At 40.9% G+C, this 24,227-nt stretch overlaps 1 protein-coding gene across 1 annotated transcript in view; it reads left to right on the forward strand.

Annotated features, from left to right (window-relative positions):
• LOC117502208 (L-rhamnose-binding lectin CSL3-like) overlaps window positions 1–23,776 on the forward strand; it is a 45,156-nt gene extending 21,380 nt beyond the window's left edge. Inside the window, exons 5-9 of the mRNA XM_034161242.1 lie at window positions 17,382–17,491; window positions 17,570–17,614; window positions 18,255–18,390; window positions 22,889–22,992; window positions 23,645–23,776. Of these exons, the coding sequence (XP_034017133.1) occupies window positions 17,382–17,491; window positions 17,570–17,614; window positions 18,255–18,390; window positions 22,889–22,992; window positions 23,645–23,652 (403 nt within the window). The 3' untranslated portion in view covers window positions 23,653–23,776. The remainder of the gene's footprint in view (window positions 1–17,381; window positions 17,492–17,569; window positions 17,615–18,254; window positions 18,391–22,888; window positions 22,993–23,644) is intronic.
• The last annotated feature ends 451 nt before the right edge of the window (window positions 23,777–24,227 follow it).

The following is a 24,227-nucleotide window of genomic DNA, read 5'->3' on the forward strand; positions in this document are numbered from 1 at the left end:
CGAGGGGGGCAGCTTTTTCGGGAGGAGTTTTACGTCTTACACAGCGATTGCACATTTTTATCCTGTTTTCAATGTCTGATGCCATGTGGGGCCAATAAAATCGGGTTCTCGCAAGATCTAGGGTGCGTTCAGTGCCTAGGTGGCCCATATCACAATGAAGGCTTTTGAAGACTGTGTAACGGAGCTGTTCAGGTAAGACAAGTTGGTAAGTAACATTTCCTCCATCCTGACGTGTTCGATACAAGATATCATTTTGAATTTCAAGTCTGTTCAACTCCCTCAGTAACAGATTGATGTCAGGGAGTTCGGTTCGTACTGTCGGAGGTACTTTTTCACCTGTTTCAATTTGTGTTATGACTTCTCGCAAGCAAGGGTCGGTTCTTTGCTCATTTCGGATTTGTTCAAGGGACAGGTGGGGCACAATTGGGAGACCACCACAAGCTATCTCATTGATAAAATCATCTGGGATGGCAGCTACATTAGCGGCTAGCAAGTGTACAGGTGGGCTGGTGTCGCTAGGAGAACTGACTAGGTGTTTCTCGCAAACTGCAGACACTACTTCTGGACTTAAACTGTTCTCCGTTTGGGACAGGTGATTCTGTGTGAACTGCTGTATGCGGTCAAGCTCTTTTTGGGACACTGCATCATTTACCAGCTCACCATGTGGTCGCCTGGAGAGACCATCTGCGTCGGAGTTAAGCTTTCCTGCTCTGTACTGAAGCTTAAAGTTAAACGTGGACAGAGCAGCTAGCCACCGATAGCTCATTGCATCCATCTTAGCCGTAGTCAACACATACGTTAAGGGGTTGCTGTCAGTCATGACAGTGAACTGGTTCCCATACAAGTAGTCAGCAAACTTCTCAGTGACTGCCCACTTGAGGGCTAGAAATTCTAGCTTATGAGCGGGGTAACGGGACTCGCTCTTTGATAGCCCCCGGCTTGCATAGGCTATAACCCTAGTTTGACCATTTTGCTGCTGATAGAGGGCGGCGCCAAGCCCTGTAGTGCTAGCATCTGTGTGGAGCGTGTATGGCACCTGAGGATCAGCAAAACCTAGGACAGGCGCCCTAGTGAGCTTCTCAATGATTGTGCGGAAAGCAAGTTCACATGCAGGAGTCCACCTGTCACCGAATGCCAATTTGGGATCATGATACTGCACAGATTTTGCTTTGGGCTTTGAACTTTTGCGTAGCGGTGGGTAGCCGGCAGTGAGGTCAGTAAGCAGCTTTACAATGCTAGAGTAGCCCTGGATAAATCGCCTGTAGTACCCTGAAAAGCCTAGGAAGGAGCGGAGCTGCTTGAGATCACGAGGGGCAGGCCAGGTACTCAGGGCTTTAACCTTCTCAGGATCTGTTTCTACCCCTTGGTGGGACACAATGTGGCCAAGATATTTGACAGATCTTTGAAAAAACCTACACTTCTCAGGCGAGAGTTTGAGGCCGTACTCTTTGAGCCGATTAAGAACTTTCATCAAACGGACCTCATGTTCTTCAGGTGTCTTTGAGAAAACTATGATGTCATCGAGAAACACAATCACCTCCTTTAGGTTCATGTCACCCATACATTTTTCCATCAGGCGCTGGAAAGTGCTGGGTGCGTTTGTGATGCCTTGGGGCATTCTATTGAATTCCCAGAAACCAATGGGACACACAAATGCCGTTTTTGGTTTGTCCAACTCCTCTACCTCAATTTGGTAGTACCCTGACTTTAAGTCAAGGACGGAGAACCATTGCGAACCTGTCAGGGTGGAGAACGTCTCCTCCAAGTTCGGAAGGGCGTAAGCATCCTTCACAGTTTGCATATTAAGCTTTCGGAAATCTATACAGAGACGGACTTCGCCATTTTTCTTGCGCACTACTACGATGGGCGAAGAAAAAGGAGAGGTGGACTCCCTGATTACGCCAGCTTGTCGGAGGTCTTGCAAATGCTTACGAACCGCTTCCAGGTCGCTGGGATGTATGGGGCGCACTCTGTGTTTGAATGGTGTTTCGTCTGACAGTTTGATCGTGTGTTTCACTTGATCCGTTTTACCAAAGTCAAGGCTATTTTGTGCAAAAACCTCGGGCATTTGACTTAGTTTCTGGGTTATGCGTTCTTTCCATTCAGCGCTGATAGGTGAAGACTCAAAATTGAAGGTGATGTTTGTTTCCTGTTCGATTTGGCCTTTTGGAGATTTCACTGTGTGCTCCTTTGACAGGACTCTTTGGTATGCACTGATTTCACCGATTACACATTTTTGCGGGATTGTCACATCGTGTTGGGATTCGTTGGTAAGTATAACCGGGACAAGGTAAGGTGCTCGTTCAGGCAGGTCGAGAAGGCAAGACTTTACCAGGACACCACCAGGTAAAGCAGACAATTTCGGGTGCTCTAACAGGACTGACTTCTCATTGTTGCAGGCTGATGCAACAACACAGCCTTCCAGGACTACAGTTTGACCAGCTTGGACTAACTGGGGCTCCTTGTTGTTCATGGTCACTAAGCTGAGATTACCATCTTTGGACTGATTGTGCCGTACTTCAAGTACTTTTAACACTGCCTTATAGCCATGAGACATTGTAGGCTGCAGTTCAGAACAAGCATTATAGTACATCTCATACAGTACATCCAATGTGTTCGTCCCAATTAACACCATGGACTGTGAAGCGGCACGCACATCAGGGACAACTAAGGCAAGTGTAGGCACTTCAGCTTCGACACCCATAAAATCTTTGGGAAAGGTAACCTGCATCTCAACGTAGCCTAAGTATGGTACAGATTGGCCATTTGCTCCCTCAACTTCCAACAGTTCAAAGAGTGGCTTTATCTCATAAGTCGACAAATGTTGCTTGTAGTATGACTCAGGAACAGTGGTGACTTGGGAGCCAGTGTCTAACAAACAGTTCACTGAGCGGCCATTCACTTTCACTTCTGCAGTACTTTTTGTACCAATTAAACCAGATGGGAGCTTGAAGGTGTATGTTTTGGTGAGTGACTTTAGGTTAGCACGTGTTTTGAAAAACACTTTTTGGCGGGTCTGAGGGGGACGGATACAATCCTGAGCAGCCTCTGTTTGTCCCTCAACAGAGGCAGCCTTTAGTTTAAAGGGGCAAGGCTATTTTGGCTGTCCCAGATTTGTCTTTTCACTCTTAGTTCTTTTTGTTTTGCAGCCACGAGGGCTGGGTTTGGTTCGGACCCACAGTTAGCAACTATGTGTCCATCCTCCCCACAGCGGAAACAATACCAGGGTTTGGGCCGTGTACTGGGGTGGCTGCTTGGTAGTTCAGGAGTGGTATGGTCAGGTTTTTTACTTTCAGGTATCGCTGTGTTGTCTTTCTTTAGAGCGTGACGTGTCTTTTGTTTCATGACGGCAGCTAATTGGCTTTTCAGATCAGCGACTTGTTTTTTCAACTCTTTTATACTGCTTGATTCTGTTTCGGTTGGGTTTTTGTTCGTTTCTGTGACAGTTTGTTCGTGAGAGACTGCTTTTTGTTTGGTGGTGCTAAAATGTTTTTTCATTCGTGTGTTTTTGACTTCTTGTCTGTTTTCGGCAGTGCAAAGGAAAAGTAATAACTCGGCAAAAGAAGGTGGATCTCTTTGTTTTAGCTCTGACTGCAGTTCTGTTAACAGGCCATTGTCCCAACAGCCTCTATTGAACTGTTTCACAAGTTGTCTGCTCATGTCATTTTGCTCAATACCTCCTCTACACATTACAAGATTTAGTGCCACCTGCAGGCGATGCAAGTAAGCCGAAGGTCTCTCACCCGGGTCTTGGAGAGTGTTCATAAATCGCACAAGCAGTTCTTCACCATCTTCAACTGTACCAAAGGCTGAGTCCAAAAGCTTAAGGTAGTCTTTAGGGGTCGCTTCAGGCCCAAGGGGACGGATAACGTCAGAAGCAGGAGCAAGCAAACTTTCCAGAATTCTCCGAGTTTTTTCCAAGTCAGAAAGAGAAGAATCTTCAATCAGGTGGTCAACATGAAAACGCCACATTTTGTAGTCAGCTTCACTGTAAGGTCTGGGTACTTTACCAGAAAAAGCACGCAGTCTTAATGAGGGGTGAGAACTTGGTGTCTTTTCCGCATTTTTAACAATATGCTCAACTACGATTTTCTGAATTTCAGGTGGGCTAAGATCGTCTGGACTCAACATTTGAGATGTCACATTTTGTCTGAAGGGGCTTTGACATGAGTATTGGAAGGATTTTGGAGTGTGTGGGGCTTCAACTTGATGTGGAGGTGAAACTGAACTCTGTGCAGGCTCAATGGGAGTGTTTGGCTCAGCATCTGCAGTACCAATGGACTTTTCAATGGTAGACATAACCTCCCGCAACACATCTTCGTAGTCTTTCCCACTTAACTTGGCTAAATCCTTTAGTTCACTAAGGTACGTGTCAGTAGCACTACTCCCTACTGTCCTGGTGTACACATCTTTCAAAACCTGAATGCAATATTTAAGATCAGGATTGTCGGTGGGTACAAATGTATAAGGCAAAGATGGAGCTAAAGTTTGTAGAGCTCTACCAGATTCAAACTCAATAATCCTGCTGCCTTTAAATACGGATGCCTCAGGAACAGTTAACACCCTAGTGACTGCACCATGCTGCTCTAGGTACTCCAAAAGCTCTTCACCTTTTTCTGATCCAATAAAACCACTAACAATAAGTGCATTCGGAACTTTGACACCAAGTTTTTCGACAAACTCCATTCTAACAGTGTTTAAACCATTTAGTTTGATTCCTGGGGGTTATTCTTATGTTGTTACACAACTCTCTAGGCTCCTGGCTGGCTCGCCACTTTATGTAACCCTTCTAGTATTTCTTGACCTTTGTGTCAGTATTTGGAAATGGAAGTCTATTTATCTCCACTGTATGTATCAGCAGAGAAAAGAGGAAATGGCCTGATCAGAAGATTATAGATTTGAAAGAGCCTAGGGGTGTATCAACATAAGACATAACAACACTTTGTTTAACTGGAAAACTATGTATACAAAATTTAATGTCAATGAACTCAATTGAACTAAAATGGCAGTACAAAATTAAATGAGAGCGCTCTTTGAAAAAAATAAAATAAAAATAAAATAAAATATATCCAAATGAAATAAAATATACTCCGGTATAGTCCTTTAGTCTTTTCTTGCTTCTTTAGGTTCGCTCAGTGTTCAGTGTATTTTATAACCTGTCGGGCTACAATCTATCAGTTCATTTGACTCTTGGGCTGGGGCTCGCCATCCAGTACTGGGAATCTTGATCTGTTCGTCCTCTGCACGTCTGCGATTTGGACTTTGATCCCAACATAAAACCTGACCTATGGATAAGGTCAGAATAAAGTAGCTTAAAATATGTACTATAGAACTACAATACCCACAACTACTGTACACATTCAATTTTCAAAATAAAATATGTTGTACAACATTATGAATTCCTAAGGTTCACGATTACATCATTACCACATCAATATACCAAATAACATAGTTGGAATGTGATAATACAGTAATTGTACTAATTCCATTGTTTGGAGTGCATAGTACACATCAAAAAAAACAACAACACACCTTTAAAGTACATTTGGAATACTTGTTGGCGTCTTGATCTAATCATTTGTACCAAAAGATTAGAAAGAGGCAGTGAATTGCAATTGTAGTTTTCCAATTACTATTCCCAGGGCTTAAGAACTACGTTAACAGCTTAGCTTAGCTGATAGACTGTCGCTTCAAAATTACAGAAATATACAACCGTTCACAACAAAACACAAGACTTTACATTGTACCTTTTAATTGCGGTGCTGATTTAATTAATCGACACACAGCTAATCATTTTGGCCTAATAAAATGGAAAAAGCTAGCGAAAATTAGCATGCTACGTTAGCACAATTCATTTTGTATGGGACTCACCGATACAGGGCACAATGTGCTAACAAGGCTACGGGGTTTCCTGAGGCTTCCACGGGCACTCGGCACTTCAGTATCTTAAGATTTAACAAAGGCTTTGTCACAAATATGCAACGTATGATACTTCAGGCAGTTATAGCAATTGTTTGCGCTTACCCAGCAACAATTGTATCCATAGAGGAAAACCAATTTCCACGCGTAACACACGAGCAGGGGGTTCTCTGGTCAGCGTCTGATGAAAGACTGAGCAAGGCGCAGCGTTGTGCAATGCCCCGCGGTTCAACCGTTGACCTTATTGGTTAATATCACACCAGGCTTACTGCTATTGGTTGCTCAGTGTGTCAATCAAAACATTTTAACTTAAGCTTACAACTCCTTAACTCTTCTTTTTTTTTTTTTCTTTTAGTATGTTTATGTCAACATACTTATGAACTTATATCTCTCTGTTATTTTATCACTATTTATGCTCCGGTAAAAAAAAATGTTCATTTTATTTATCTCATTTTTAACACTGGGTTACATCTGCCTCCCATTCTACTCTTACAAACCCTAGGAACTACAAGTAAGCCTGCAGTCTGAGAGCGAAGCGCTCTATTGGGGTGATATGGTACTATGAGGTCCCTAAGATAAGATGGGACCTGATTATTCAAAACCTTATAAGTAAGAAGAAGAATTTTAAATTCTATTCTAGAATTAACAGGAAGCCAATGAAGAGAGGCCAATATGGGTGAGATATGCTCTCTCCTTCTAGTCCCTGTCAGTACTCTAGCTGCAGCATTTTGAATTAACTGAAGGCTTTTCAGGGAACTTTTAGGACAACCTGATAATAATGAATTACAATAGTCCAGCCTAGAGGAAATAAATGCATGAATTAGTTTTTCAGCATCACTCTGAGACAAGACCTTTCTAATTTTAGAGATATTGCGCAAATGCAAACAAAGCAGTCCTACATATTTGTTTAATATGCGCACTGAATGACATATCCTGATCAAAAATGACTCCAAGATTTCTCACAGTATTACTAGAGGTCAGGGTAATGCTATCCAGAGTAAGGATCTGGTTAGACACCATGTTTCTAAGATTTGTGGGGCCAAGTACAATAACTTCAGTTTTATCTGAGTTTAAAAGCAGGAAATTAGAGGTCATCCATGTCTTTATGTCTGTAAGACAATCCTACAGTTTAGCTAATTGGTGTGTGTCCTCTGGCTTCATGGATAGATAAAGCTGGGTATCATCTGCGTAACAATGAAAATTTAAGCAATGCCGTCTAATAATACTGCCTAAGGGAAACATGTATAAAGTGAATAAAATTGGTCCTAGCACAGAACCTTGTGGAACTCCATAATTAACCTTTGTCTGTGAAGAAGATTCCCCATTTACATGAACAAATTGTAATCTATTAGATAAATATGATTCAAACCACCGCAGCGCAGTGCCTTTAATACCTATGGTATGCTCTAATCTCTGTAATAAAATTTTATGGTCAACAGTATCAAAAGCAGCACTGAGGTCTAACAGAACAAGCACAGAGATGAGTCCACTCTCTGAGGCCATAAGAAGATCATTTGTAACCTTCACTAATGCTGTTTCTGTACTATGATGAATTCTAAACCCTGACTGAAACTCTTCAAATAGACCATTCCTCTGCAGTTGATCAGTTAGCTGTTTTACAACTACCCTTTCAAGAATTTTTGAGAGAAAAGGAAGGTTGGAGATTGGCCTATAATTAGCTAAGATAGCTGGGTCAAGTGATGGCTTTTTAAGTAATGGTTTAATTACTGCCACCTTATTAGCCTGTGGTACATAGCCAACTAATAAAGATAGATTGATCATATTTAAGATCGAAGCATTAATTAATGGTAGGGCTTCCTTGAGCAGCCTGGTAGGAATGGGGTCTAATAGACATGTTGATGGTTTGGAGGAAGTAACTAATGAAAATAACTCAGACAGAACAATCGGAGAGAAAGAGTCTAACCAAATACCGGCATCATTGAAAGCAGCCAAAGATAACGATACGTTGGGATGGTTATGAGTAATTTTTTCTCTAATAGTTAAAATTTTATTAGCAAAGAAAGTCATGAAGTCATTACTAGTTAAAGTTAAAGGAATACTCGGCTCAATAGAGCTCTGACTCTTTGTCAGCCTGGCTACAGTGCTGAAAAGAAACCTGGGGTTGTTCTTATTTTCTTCAATTGGTGATGAGTAGTAAGATGTCCTAGCTTTACAGAGGGCTTTTTTATAGAGCAACAGACTCTTTTTCCAGGCTAAGTGAAGATCTTCTAAATTAGTGAGACGCCATTTCCTCTCCAGCTTACGGGTTATCTGCTTTAAGCTACGAGTTTGTGAGTTATACCACGGAGTCAGGCACTTCTGATTTAAAGCTCTCTTTTTCAGAGAAGCTACAGCATCCAAAGTTGTCTTCAATGAGGATGTAAAACTATCTAAAACTAATTCATATAGTGGCATCTACCTTTTTTTTTTTTTAAAGGTTACTTTATACTTTTATACTTTAAGTAGGTTTTGGAGTACATACTTTTTCACTTTTACTTGAGTAAAGAGGTCAAGTTGATACTTCAACTTTTACCAGAGTGTTTTTAAACTGCAGTATCTATACTTCTACTTAAGTAACAAATGTGTGTACTTTGACACCACTGGTGAAATGGTGAGATGTCACCAAAATTCATGTTCCTCACAGCTTGAGGTTTCTGAGCATCTACCAGAGGCAGATAAATCATGGTGATTTCCCCATGTTGACTTAATTTCTTTGGTCATATAGCACAAACAAATGAAATACATCAATATATTCATAATTATTTATTTAGAATAGTCAGCTCATTTGACATTTTATTTACTAGTCATAAGCACTTTAAATTCAGCATCAGATTGAAAAATATTTGTCCAATTTACGTTTAGGACCATAAGTAATGGGACAATGGCATCAAACATCGCTGACAACTTACATTTTCATTGCAGTCTGTCAGTCTGTCTGTCTGTTGGATTACTCATAAAGTGGGATTCTGATTTGTACTCTAGTGCACATGTAAATGCTGTGTTTGGGAGTGGGATCAAACCAAAGTTCCACCTGGGAAGACAGACTGTTGTCATCATCGTTGTTTGCTTATCAGTCTGTTATCATTTAGTGTCAACATATTGGTTGAACACAGAGCCACTGTTCAAGTTCTTATGGACCTCAGAGCAGAAAAAAAAAACAACTTAAAAAGATCCCCTCAAAACCAAATAAGACATGTTCAGATCAGAGTTTTATCACTGGCATTTGCTGATGTCATTATTTCCATTACAATTTTCTCACTGGTGTTTGCTGATGATGTCATTGTTTCATCACAGTTTTGTAACTGGTTTTTGCTGATGATGTCATCATTTCCATCACAGTTTTCTCAGTGTCATTTGTGATGACGTCAGTGCAGTGGTGAGCACAGTTCCGCTAATCTGCTAACTGCTAATTAGCAAAGCTAACATTTTTGTTAGTGGATTAGCTTTGCAGATAACTTTGAAAACCATCAGCAGACCAATGAGCTTCTGCTAAATTTAGTTTTGGTAACTTTCAGTCCACTAATATTTTTTTGTTCCTGGCCTAGTGAGTAGAGCTTAACGGTCAAACACCTGTAAAACCTAAAATCCTGCATGTTAATTCAATTTCAATTTTCAATTTATTTTCATTTATATAGCACCAAATCACAAAGAAGTTGCCTCAAGGCGCTTCAAACAAGTAAGTTCTAACCTTACCAACCTCAAAGAAGCACACAGGCGACAGTGGTAAGGAAAAACTCCCTCTGAGGAAGAAACTTCAAGCAGACCAGACTCAAAGGGGTGACCCTCTGCTTGGGCCATACTGCTGACATGATTTACAAAACAATTCACAAAACAATATAGAACAAATGTTGCCAGTGCACAGGACAGAGGGGTTTCCAAAGCAGACACCACACGCATCTGTGGATGGAGCTGCACCTCAAACAGAGAAAATAAAAGCAGAATCACACACCAGAAAGACAACAAATACAGTATAATTTGTCGGCATTTAATAACAAGAAAAACAAAAGAAATACTAAGGTGATAGGTGGCCACTGGCCCTAAGCCTCACTAAAGCACCCAGAATTTAGATAAAGTTGAGGCCGTAGCCCGCTCCATTTCCTAAAAATTAATGAAATTAATGAAAAGAGTAAAAAGCATAGTAACATAATATGCCGGTAAACCCGGGCTGGTACGTAGGGTTTAATTAGGTCAGCTAGGTAGGGAGGTGCCAGTCCGTGAACAATTTTATAGGCTAGTAACAGAACCTTAAAATCTGATCCACAGGGACAGGAAGCCATTGAAGAGATACCAAAATGGGTGTAATGGGGTCAAAGTTTCTGCTTCGTGTCAAAAGTCTGGCAGCAGCATTTTGAAGTAATTGGAGACCCCTAATGCTGGGCTGCGGAAAACCAGAAAATAGAACATTGCAGTAGTCCAATCTAGAAGAGACAAATGCATGAATCAGGGTCTCATTATCAGCCATAGACAGGATGGGATGAATCTTCACTATATTTCGCAGGTGGAAGAAAGCAGTCCTCGTAATATCTCTAATGTGGATGTCAAAGGACAACGTAGGATCAAAAAGTACCCCAAGGTTCCTCACTTTGTCAGTGCAATGTATGACACACGAGCCTCAGGTAACCATTAGCTGGTCAAATTGATGCCAATGTCTGGACCAAGAACCATCATTTCAGTCTTATTAGAGTATAAAAGTATGAAGTTGCTAGATATCCAGCTTCTCACTGTTCCAAGGCAATCGTCTAAGGATTTTATGTGGATGACATTACCAGCAGTTATCGGCATTGACAAATGAGTATCATCAGCATAGCAGTGATAAGGTTATATATATATATATATATATATATATATATGCCAGTACTCAAGACAGGGAGGAGACATGAAGCGCAAAGCACCTTTCACTCATGGTTTCATTTAAAACCAACTATTTCTGGACAGTTTATCAAAATTAATGTCAACTCTTGCACATTTTCTAAAAGTAATGCGGTAATTCTGAATGTTTGATGGGAAATTCAAATGATCTGCTCTCATCACTTCCTCTTCCCTGTTAAAAAGGCAGAGAACACTGCCATCTACTGGGTGGGAGTGACCAACATATTTGTGAATCTCAAAAGCAGTTTTATGCTCAGACTTTCTCAATATAGGTGGATCACCAATAGGGATGGGTAGTGATAAGATTTTATCGATATCGATGCCATTATTGATTCTGCTTATCGATCCGATTCCTTATCGATCCTTGATTTCTGGACATAAATAAAAATAAACAAAACGGTGTTTCACTTTGAAGTTATTAATTCAGACTGGATTCTATCGTTCTAACTTGACTCGTCAGAGAGCCGCGCAGCGTTTGGAGCTGTGTGAACAGAACGGAGGACGATTCTCATTTCTTTCTCGCAACAAGACAGGAGTCCCAGTTAGTAACTTTAATCCGCACAAAATTGACTCACGATTGACATATTCAGGGATGAAAGTGGTGAAAAACAAAAAAAGCTGAAACCCAAAATTACCCCCCAACACCATCCGCACAAAAATGTTTCAATTCTAGAAGCTCTGAAATGCAATCTGGGACTATTCCAGACAATAAACTGCAGTGAGTGCTGAATCCATTTAGGTGAGAAAAAAAAACAAAACAAAAAAAACTTTCCTTATTCAAATTCATTCCAGTAGTATTCTGCTCTTACTAGGATGCAGCAGTTTTCTGGCTTGGCAGATAGTTCTGGAGGAAATCACTGAAGAAATTAACAAACTGAAAATATGGTTTGACCAAAACAAACTGTCATTAAACTTAAATAAGACAGGGATGAAATGGAGGTGTAAGAGTCACTAGGTGTTCACAGGAAACACTTATTTATTTCTGTATGTATGTATTTATTTATTTATGTATGCTCTTTGTTAGTTGCTTTTAGATTTTCTGTTGTGTTTCTATTCAGGTTCTTTTTGTCTCTTTCTCTAAAATTGTATATAATAATCATTAGATTATTAATATATAAGCAAAAATACATTTAAGAAATATTACAATTTGAAAACAAATGCACCCGAACATGATGACAGCTGCAACTGCTTAATGCTAACTTTTAACATTGAAAATGCCATAGACATGCTAACGTGTTAGCGTCGCTCCCATTTTTAAGTTATAAAATACATCTATCAACTGTTTCAGAAGACCATAACAGGTCGGTTTAACATAGAAAAGGTAAACAATACTCACAGACGTATGCTCTTTAGGGTTTTAGCGGGGGAAAATTAAGCGAAAGAAAGAATAAACGAAGCAATAGATCGAAGCATTGCTTCAATCTGCGAACCACTGCTTCAATTGGTTCAAGGTTCAAAGCAAAGCCGCGCTGCTTTGAATTACTTGAAGTTGATTACGGACCCGCTGCAGGGTCTGTAATCAATGTAGAGAAATGATCATTTTCCTGACAAACACCCCCAAAACAAAGGCCACTCTGAAGGACCGATAACAGAATCGTTAAGCACAAAGCTTATTGATGTCGGTGGATCGAATAATTTCTTAACGATACCCGAAAGGAACCAGTTCTCGATACCCATCCCTAATCGCCAATCTCACGCATTGTAAAAACCAACACACAAGTTACAGTAACTTTACAGGGGGTGTCAAAATTGGCATGGTTTTTTAAATTTATTTCAGTTTCATGACAGTACATCATTTTAAAGTAACACAATTCATCCCATTGAGATATCCCATTATCCCTTGTGCACCAGGGAGTTACTGCAGTCAAAATAGCACAGAGAAACTACATGACCAAAATGTAGCTTTTAATGCCTTTCATAACATTTATAAGAGATTACTGCATGAGACAATTGAAAAGTTGCTGAAACACCACTGTGTTCCTCATTTTTAGCTTAAAGCCCATGACAAAAAACAGGCCTGTGTCCTTCACAGACAGTGTCCATCCTGTGAAGGCACACAAAGTTGCTTGTACAACACATTTATACAATGCGGGCATTGACAATGGGTGTGGTTTTGTCTTATATTTCTAATGTTACTGGCTCTCACCAACAGGGGGAGCTCTCCCTGTGTCTGAAACTTGGACATATGATGGAAATGAAACTTAACTTATATTTCTCAGAACTTCCAAACAAATAACAGACAAATACTTGATAGCTAACATAAAATAAAGAATTAGCACAGATATTATCTAACAGTGTGCAGTGCAGCAGTTAAATTGCAGCCTGATCAGACCGTCTCAATGCAAACTCTCAGAACTCTCCGAAATTTTGTGACATTTTGCGGGATTTGAAACCTCAATACCACACACACAAATTACAGTTGTTCTATTCACACTCACACCCAGTAGATGGCAGTGTTCTCTGCTTTTTGACAGGGGTGGGGGGGGGGGGGTAATGAGAATAGATCATTTGAATTTCCCATAATGCCTATCAGCACATGTGTCTGTTTAACGCTCAAACCTTCAGAATAGCACATTAAATATGTGCAGTATTATAACACAGACTGATATCATTATCACTTTGCAAAAATTACAGAGGTGCTGTAAATTTTGATAAACTGTCCAGAATTAGTTGGTTTTAAATGAAACCATGAGTGAAAGGTGCTTTGCGTTTCATGTCTCCTGCCCACTGTCTGAGTGGACTGCACCACAGACTAAAACAGTTAAATGTGGTCTATTAAACATTAGGTCTCTCTCTTCTAAGTCCCTGTTGGTAAATGATATAATAATTGATCAACATATTGATTTATTCTGCCTAACAGAAACCTGGTTACAGCAGGATGAATATGTTAGTTTAAATGAGTCAACACCCCCGAGTCACACTAACTGTCAGAATGCTCGTAGCACGGGCCGGGGCGGTGGATTAGCAGCAATCTTCCATTCCAGCTTATTAATTAATCAAAAACCCAGACAGAGCTTTAATTCATTTGAAAGCTTGTCTCTTAGTCTTGTCCATCCAAATTGGAAGTCCCAAAAACCAGTTTTATTTGTTATTATCTATCGTCCACCTGGTCGTTACTGTGAGTTTCTCTGTGAATTTTCAGACCTTTTGTCTGACTTAGTGCTTAGCTCAGATAAGATAATTATAGTGGGCGATTTTAACATCCACACAGATGCTGAGAATGACAGCCTCAACACTGCATTTAATCTATTATTAGACTCTATTGGCTTTGCTCAAAAAGTAAATGAGTCCACCCACCACTTTAATCATATCTTAGATCTTGTTCTGACTTATGGTATGGAAATAGAAGACTTAACAGTATTCCCTGAAAACTCCCTTCTGTCTGATCATTTTTTAATAACATTTACATTTACTCTGATGGACTACCCAGCAGTAGGGAATAAGTTTCATTACACTAGAAGTCTTTCAGAAAGCGCTGTAACTAGGTTTAAGGATATGATTCCTTCTTTATGTTCTCTAATGCCATATAACAACACAGTGCAGAGTAGCTACCTAAACTCTGTAAGGGAGATAGAGTATCTCGTCAATAGTTTTACATCCTCATTGAAGACAACTTTGGATGCTGTAGCTCCTCTGAAAAAGAGAGCTTTAAATCAGAAGTGTCTGACTCCATGGTATAACTCTCAAACTCGTAGCTTAAAGCAGATAACCCGTAAGTTGGAGAGGAAATGGCGTCTCACTAATTTAGAAGATCTTCACTTAGCCTGGAAAAAGAGTCTGTTGCTCTATAAAAAAGCCCTCCGTAAAGCTAGGACATCTTTCTACTCATCACTAATTGAAGAAAATAAGAACAACCCCAGGTTTCTTTTCAGCACTGTAGCCAGGCTGACAAAGAGTCAGAGCTCTATTGAGCTGAGTATTCCATTATCTTTAACTAGTAATGAGTTCATGACTTTCTTTGCTAACAAAATTTTAACTATTAGAGAAAAAATTACTCATAACCATCCCAAAGACGTATCGTTATCTTTGGCTGCTTTTAGTGATGCCGGTATTTGGTTAGACTCTTTCTCTCCGATTGTTCTGTCTGAGTTATTTTCATTAGTTACTTCATCCAAACCATCAACATGTTTATTAGACCCCATTCCTACCAGGCTGCTCAAGGAAGCCCTACCATTATTTAATGCTTCGATCTTAAATATGATCAATCTATCTTTGTTAGTTGGCTATGTACCACAGGCTTTTAAGGTGGCAGTAATTAAACCATTACTTAAAAAGCCATCACTTGACCCAGCTATCTTAGCTAATTATAGGCCAATCTCCAACCTTCCTTTTCTCTCAAAAATTCTTGAAAGGGTAGTTGTAAAACAGCTAACTGATCATCTGCAGAGGAATGGTCTATTTGAAGAGTTTCAGTCAGGTTTTAGAATTCATCATAGTACAGAAACAGCATTAGTGAAGGTTACAAATGATCTTCTTATGGCCTCGGACAGTGGACTCATCTCTGTGCTTGTTCTGTTAGACCTCAGTGCTGCTTTTGATACTGTTGACCATAAAATTTTATTACAGAGATTAGAGCATGCCATAGGTATTAAAGGCACTGCGCTGCGGTGGTTTGAATCATATTTGTCTAATAGATTACAATTTGTTCATGTAAATGGGGAATCTTCTTCACAGACTAAAGTTAATTATGGAGTTCCACAAGGTTCTGTGCTAGGACCAATTTTATTCACTTTATATATGCTTCCCTTAGGCAGTATTATTAGACGGTATTGCTTAAATTTTCATTGTTACGCAGATGATACCCAGCTTTATCTATCCATGAAGCCAGAGGACACACACCAATTAGCTAAACTGCAGGATTGTCTTACAGACATAAAGACATGGATGACCTCTAATTTCCTGCTTTTAAACTCAGATAAAACTGAAGTTATTGTACTTGGCCCCACAAATCTTAGAAACATGGTGTCTAACCAGATCCTTACTCTGGATGGCATTACCCTGACCTCTAGTAATACTGTGAGAAATCTTGGAGTCATTTTTGATCAGGATATGTCATTCAAAGCGCATATTAAACAAATATGTAGGACTGCTTTTTTGCATTTACGCAATATCTCTAAAATCAGAAAGGTCTTGTCTCAGAGTGATGCTGAAAAACTAATTCATGCATTTATTTCCTCTAGGCTGGACTATTGTAATTCATTATTATCAGGTTGTCCTAAAAGTTCCCTAAAAAGCCTTCAGTTAATTCAAAATGCTGCAGCTAGAGTGCTGACGGGGACTAGAAGGAGAGAGCATATCTCACCCATATTGGCCTCTCTTCATTGGCTTCCTGTTAATTCTAGAATAGAATTTAAAATTCTTCTTCTTACTTATAAGGTTTTGAATAATCAGGTCCCATCTTATCTTAGGGACCTCGTAGTACCATATCACCCCAATAGAGCGCTTCGCTCTCAGACTGCAGGCTTACTTGTAGTTCCTAGGGTTTGTAAGAGTAGAATGGGAGGCAGAGCCTTCAGCTTTCAGGCTCCTCTCCTGTGGAACCAGCTCCCAATTCAGATCAGGGAGACAGACACCCTCTCTACTTTTAAGATTAGGCTTAAAACTTTCCTTTTTGCTAAAGCTTATAGTTAGGGCTGGATCAGGTGACCCTGAACCATCCCTTAGTTATGCTGCTATAGACGTAGACTGCTGGGGGGTTCCCATGATGCACTGTTTCTTTCTCTTTTTGCTCTGTATGCACCACTCTGCATTTAATCATTAGTGATCGATCTCTGCTCCCCTCCACAGCATATCTTTTTCCTGGTTCTCTCCCTCAGCCCCAACCAGTCCCAGCAGAAGACTGCCCCTCCCTGAGCCTGGTTCTGCTGGAGGTTTCTTCCTGTTAAAAGGGAGTTTTTCCTTCCCACTGTAGCCAAGTGCTTGCTCACAGGGGGTCGTTTTGACCGTTGGGGTTTTACATCATTATTGTATGGCCTTGCCTTGCAATGTGGGGCGCCTTGGGGCAGCTGTTTGTTGTGATTTGGCGCTATATATAAAAAAAAAAATTGATTGATTGATTGATTGATGCATGTTGAAAGTAATTTTTTTTTTTTTTAAACCCTTTCCTTTCCTTTCCTTTCCTTTCCTTTCCTTTCCTTTCCTTTCCTTTCCTTTCCTTTCCTTTCCTTTCCTTTCCTTTCCTTTCCTTTCCTTTCCTTTCCTTTCCTACTAGTGGTTTTAGTTTCTGATCACTTTTGAATTTATCCAGCAGCGTTTGTGGTGCTTAAATGCAAAACTGGCTTAGCCAACTGTGTACTGAGTCAATACTAAAAGTGAGTGATTAGCTCTAACTTCTGTTAAATTTTTTTGGCGGTGTAGCATTATAAAAGTTAATTTTTCAGTTAGCAGATTGGCGGTTATTGAAGCTAACTTTTTGGTTAGCTGTGACCACCACTGTGTCAGTGTTTCTGACACTGTTTTCTCACTGGTGTTTGCTGATGATGTCATTATTTCCCAAACTGATTCATCACTGGTGTTTGGTGATGATGTCATTGTTTCTGACACTGTTTTCTCACTGGTGTTTGCTGATGATGTTGTTTCTGTTGTGCTGGCAGGTGTAATGGTCAGTACAAGTGTTCTATTCCAATGAGTTTGTGTCACTCGTCTGAACCCTGCCTGACTAGATGTGTTTGGATGGACACATCATACACCTGTCAACTTGGGAGTAAGTATTTCTTAGAAATGCAAGAATAATATGATCACAGTCATTACAGTAAAGTACTGAAAGTGTTGCTCCTTTCAGAAATCAACCAGGTTTGTCAGAAAAGGAAGGCGTGGCTCTACTGCGGTGAGTCTAAACCTGTCAAATAACAGCTGATTAGATTTAGGGGCAGATCCAGAATCATTTTTTTTCCCCAGTTTGAATAAAACTGCCTAAATCTAAATTTTAAAGTCTAATTGGAAGCATGTGACTGTGGGATCTTTGGTCTGTGACACAGAATCCAACAGTCCTCAGACCGGGTAGAGCCTGTGTCTTACATTTTATATAAAGAGACAGCAGCATCTCAGTGGAAGAAATATCTTCACAACTAGACAGCACAGTTAGGGTCCTAAATATTGGGACATTGGCCTGTTTTTAAACTGTAAATATGATCACGTGTAATACAGATTGTCAGCTTTAACCTGAAAGTAAATATATCCAAATCAGGTAAAGATGGATCAAAACAAACTGGGCACTAGTCTCCTTTGTTGCATGGTAATCTCCTGATCTGTTTTCTATCCATGTGTGCTTTTTACATCTTACAAGCCATTTAAATTAAGACATTTAAAGACAATAACGCAGCCACTTTTTCTCCAGGTACAGAACATTTTGACCAAAACTGGTTCACAGCCCAAGACTATTGCATTAAACTGTTGAACAGTTCCACCTGAAGAGGGCGCCATCATTCAGTTCATCACAGTAATTGAAGTGATTTTGTTGTGTTCAGGGTCACAGGTCATCAGAGTATTGATGGCAAACTATGGTAGGACCAGTAAAGTGGTGTGTAAGTACCATGCCCCCCACAGTTTTCCACCTAACACCAAATGCAGAGACGGCAACACCCTGAAGGTGATGGCTGCCAGGTGAGTCATGTTACACACAAAAACAGAACCAGCTGTCACATGACCTCTGGGGATGATAAGTAACCAGGTAACAGATACATTTTCCCTTTTTGATAGATATAAATATCCAACAACAGTGGAAATACGAGGTCTGTTAGAAAAGTATCCGACCTTTTTATTTTTTGCAAAAACCATCTTCTTCTTTGTCTTTTGGCTGTTCCCGTTAGGGGTCGCCACAGCAGATCAATCGTTTCCATCTCACCCTGTCCTCTGTATCTTCCTCTGTCACACCAACCACCTGCATGTCCTCTCTCAGCACATCCATGAACCTCCTCTTTGGTCTCCCTCTTCTCTCCTGCCTGGTGGCTCCATCCTCAGCATCCTTCTCCCTATATACCCTGGGTCCCTCCTCTGCACATGTCCAAACCATCTCAATCTCTCTCTGACTTTGTCTCCAAACCGTCCCACCTGAGCTGTCCCTCTGATATGTTCATTCCTAATCTTGTCCATTCTTGTCACTCCCAAAGAGAATCTCAACATCTTCAGCTCTGCCACCTCCAGCTCTGCCTCCTGTCTTTTTGTTAGTGCCACTGTCTCTAAACCATACAACATAGCTGGTCTCACTACTGTTTTGTAAACTTTCCCCTTCACTCTTGCTGATATTCTTCAGTCACAAATCACTCCTGCCACCTTTCTCCACCCACTCCACCCTGCCTGCACTCTCTTCTTCACCACTCTACCACACTCTCCATTACTTTGAACAGTTGACCCCAAATATTTAAACTCATCTACTTTCACCACTTCTACTCCTTGTAACTGCACTATTCCACTGGGCTCCCTCTCATTCACACACATGTACTCTTGCTTCTACTGACTTTCATTCCCCTTCTCTCCAAAGCATATCTCCACTTCTCCAGACTAGACTCAACTTGCTCTCTACTCTCACTACAGATCACAATGTCATCTGCAAACATCATAGTCCATGGGGACTCCTGTCTGATCTCATCTGTCAACCTGTCCATCACCACTGCAAACAAGAAAGGACTCAGAGCTGATCCTTGGTGTAATCCCACCTCCACCTTGAATGAGTCTGTCATTCCGACTGCGCATCTCACCGCTGTCACACTATTCTTGTACATGTCCTGCACTACCCTAACATACTTCTCTGCCACTCCAGACTTCCTCATACAATGCCACAACTCTTCTCTTGGCACCCTATCATAAGCTTTTTCTAAGTCCACAAACACACAATGTAAGTCTTTCTGTCCTTCTCTGTACTTTTCCAACAGTATTCTCAGAGCAAACATTGCATCTGTAGTGCTCTTTCTCAGCATGAAACCATATTGCTGCTCACAGATCTTCACCTGTTTTCTAAGCCTAGCTTCTACTACTCTTTCCCATAGCTTCATGCTGTGGCTGATGAGCTTTATGCCTCTGTAGTTACTGCAGCTCTGCACATCACCCTTGTTCTTGAAAATAGGAACCAGCACACTTCGTCTCCACTCCTCAGGCATCCTCTCACTTTCCAAGATTTTATTAAACAATCTGGTTAGAAACTCTACTGCCATCTCTCCTAGACATTTCCATGCCTCCATTGGAATGTCATCTGGACCAACTGCCTTTCCACTCTTCATCCTCTTCATAGCAGCCCTCACTTCTTCCTTGCTAATCTCTTTTACTTCCTGATTTACTCTCACCACATCATCCAGCATTTTCTCTCGCTCATTTTCTTTATTCATCAACTCTTCAAAATATTCCCTCCACCTTCTCAGCACACACTCCTCACTTGTCAGCACATTACCATGTGCATCTTTTACCACCCTAACCTGCTGCACATCCTTTCCAGCTCTGTCCCTTTGTCTGGCCAATTGGTACAAGTCCTTTTCTCCTTCCTTACTATTCAACTTCTTGTACAGCTCGCAATATGCCTTTTCCTTTGCTTTTGCCACTTCTCTTCTCGCCTTATGCCGCATCTCCTTGTACTCCTGTCTACTTTCTTCATCTCTCCAACTATCCCAAAACTTTTTCGCCAACCTCTTTCTCCTTATGCTTTCCTGGACCTCTTCATTCCACCACCAAGTCTCCTTGTCTTCCTTCCACTGTCCAGATGTCATACCCAGTACTGCCCTAGCTGTCTCCCTCACCACATCTGCAGTACTTTTCCAGTTGTCCAAAATTGCTTCCCCTCCAACTAGTGCTTCTCTCACGTGCTCGCTAAATTTCACACAACAGTCTTCCTCCTTCAGCTTCCACCATCTGATCCTTTGTTGAGCTCTCACTCTCTTCTTCTTCTTTACCTCTAAAGTCATCCTACAAACAACCATCCTATGCTGTCTAGTGACACTCTCTCCTGCTACCACCTTACAGTCTGTGATTTCTTTTAGCTTGCATCTCCTATAAAGAATGTAGTCCACCTGTGTGCACCTTCCTCCACTCTTATATGTTACCCTGTTCTCCTCCCTTTTCTTAAAGTAGGTATTCACCACAGCCATTTCCATCCTTTTTGCAAAATCAACTACCATCTGTCCTTCCCCATTCCTATCCTTGATACCATATCTACCCATTACTTCCTCATCACCTCTGTTCCCTTCACCAACATGCCCATTGAAGTCTGCTCCTATCACCACTCTTTCATGCTTGGGCACACTCTCCACCACCTCATCTAACACACTCCAGAAATCTTTCTCCTTCATCTCACAACCTACCTGTGGGGCATATGCACTGATGATATTCATCATCACCCCTTCAATTTCCAACTTCACACTCATCACCCTGTCAGACACTCGCTTAACCTCCAACACATGTTTAACATACTCTTCATTTAAAATGACCCCAACACCATTTCTCTTCCTGTCCTCACCATGGTACAACAACTTGTACCCACCGCCGATGCTCCTGCTCTTACTTCCCTTCCACTTGGTCTCTTGCACACACAATATGTCTACCTTTCTCCTCTCCATCATATCAGCCAGCTCTCTCCCTTTACCAGTCATACTACCAACATTCAAAGTCCCCACTCTCATTTCCACCCTTCTAGTTTTCTTCTTCTCCCGCTGTTCGTGGCAATGTTTTCCACCTCTTCTTCGTCGTCTTCGCCCAGCAGTAGCCCAATTTCCACCGGCACCCTGTTGGGCAATAGCACCGGTGGCGGACGTTGTTAACCCGGGCCGCGACCGATCCGGTATGGGAATTCGATTCTGAGTCTGCATAGTTGGGTTGGCTTGTTTTACACCGGATGCCCTTCCTGACGCAACCCTCCTCATTTATCCGGGCTTGGGACCGGCACTCAGAATGTACTGGCTGCACACCCCATGTGGCTGGATTTGAATCACGTGTGATTGCATCAGCCAAGCTTGAACCTTCGTGCGCATGCGTGAGTTTTTTCACGCCTGTCAGTTGCGTCATTCGCCTGTGAGCAGGCTTTGTGTGAGCATTGATCTGGGACGTCGTCTAACTTTCACAAAAAGGCAGGAGACGTGGACATCAGCACTTTTTCAGCACATTCCACTGTTACAGGAGTTTTTCTCATGGAAAGAAAAGCGGAGGGACGCGTCACGGAGCCGTTCATTACGCGGCACAAAACCACCTCCATGTTAGTCTCACAGGATGGCTTTCAGGTGGATTTCAGACGGTTGTCGGTTGCTTTTCAGTGGTGTGATTATCCGAGAAATTGAGCATGAGCTGGACATACCCCAACATGTCCTGTGAGGCTTCATCACGGTGTTGCTTTACGCCATGCGGCTCCACCGCGACACGCGGAACTCCGCTCCTCTTTCCATGACAAAAACTCCTGTAACAGTGGAATGTCCCGTTCATTTCTAAACTGGACGCTGTCGTGATCCGGTATGTCGTCTGACTAGCACAGGAATTGTGAAAAGACGTGGACATCAGCAGGAGTTCCGCGCGTCCCTCCGCTTTTCTTTCCATGAAAAAAACTCCTGTAACAGTGGAATGTGCCGAAAAAGTGCTGATGTCCACGCCTTCTGCCTTTTTGTGAAAGTCAGACAACGTCCCGGATCAACAAAGCCTTCACGTTGGAAATGATCTGGTTGTTTCAGCGGGGTTTGAGCTTGTCGATAGGCGCTCGGAGCGCAGCGCGCTCTCAGCAGTTGTGGGCGGTCTTTAAACCGTCTGGATCACTCCTTAATCTGTGTAATCCCCATAAAATCGTCCCTGAAAGCCATATTAATTTTCCGAACGGTGTCCACCTGGAGGTCTCTCACAGTTTCTGGAAAAAAATTGATGCAGAAAAGCTCCAAATCGTTCAGACATTTATTTGCAATAAAAAAAACGACGAGAGGGGTGGACCAGTGCTCACACAAAGCCTGCTCACAGGCGAATGATGCAACCGACAGGCATGAAAAAACTCACGCATGCGCACGAAGGTTCAAGCTTGGCTGATGCAATCACATGTGATTCAAATCCATATGGTTTTTGAAAAAAATAGAAAGGTCAGATACTTTTCTAACAGACCTCGTAAATCAATAAAACACTCAGTTTGAATTACTTTTTTTTTTAGATGTGATGGCAAACATAAATGTTCAGTTCGAGCCACCAACCAGATCTTCTCCAACCACTGTCCTGGAACCCACAAATACCTGCAGTTCTCCTACATCTGTGTGGGTTAGTCCTTCACACTGAGCTTCAAGTACAGAGACTTCTTGTCACACAGGAAATGGGCTTTTATTTTGGTCTTCTTTTGATTTTCTTAATAACAACTAAATGTTTAACTACTTTCTGACTTTTGTGATGCCATAACCAAAGAACATATTTGTCTCCAATCACAGAATGTTTTACTAACAAAAAGTCTTCAGTCCTTTAGACTTATTTTATCACATCAAAAAACAACAACAACAACAAAAAAAAACTTGTAGTTTTTCCACTGTGCAGATGTTTTTTTTTAAAACAGTGCACTTTAATTTCTTTGTTAATATTTACACCCAGTCAGTGGATGGAAACAAAAGCATTTTCATGGAATTCGCTTAAATCATGATTCATGACAAATAAAGCAAATAAAGCTAAGTGAGACAAATGAGGGAAGCCACCAAAGAAGCCGCCTCCACACTTGATACAGGCTGCAGTGGCTGTGCTCCAGTCGCACCTTCAGCTTTATTAGAATGTGACAAAACTACAAGCATGATTACAGCTGATCTTTGACATCATGTTAAACTGTCCATTTTCCAGTTTCAGTCTAATTTGTCACATCATGAAGCTCTAATATCATCAGTATTAATTTATTTACATTGTATTCTCATCTGGTTTTTGTTTTTTACAGAAAACTAAAGAAAAAGAAAGAAAGTGAGGATGACAGGAAGTGAACGTAAACATCTTCACAGTCGTCATCTTCAGACCTTTTCTTCTTATTCATCTGCACAATTGACATGACAAAAAAAATCTCATTTTGAAGTTTGTTCGAATGAACTCATCATACAAAATAAACTGAATTATTGCAAAACTGTCGATGTGTTCCTGTCATGTTTATTAGAAAATATTCACAAATTTGTTTATTTATATAATGTACATGTATGGAATAAGGTTGGATGAAGTGGTATGAAGGCGTGAAAATGCCTTCATCCCACTATAAAAAAAAAAAAAAAAAAATATATATATATATATATATATATATATATATATATATATATATATATATATATATATATATATATATATATATAATATTTTGTTTCTGTTTTAATTTCTGTTAGACATTGCTTGATTGTCTGATGTTATGTCCTGGCTGACTGCAATCTTTTGGAATTTAAATGAAAACAAGAAATTATGATGTTTGGATGTGGTCCATCAGACTTTTCCACGGGCTTTCTGGGCCCCCTTACACCAAACGTGGTCATCAGTGAAAA

The sequence above is a fragment of the Thalassophryne amazonica genome, chromosome 20, assembly GCF_902500255.1.
Source record: "Thalassophryne amazonica chromosome 20, fThaAma1.1, whole genome shotgun sequence".
Lineage (NCBI taxonomy): Eukaryota > Metazoa > Chordata > Actinopteri > Batrachoidiformes > Batrachoididae > Thalassophryne > Thalassophryne amazonica.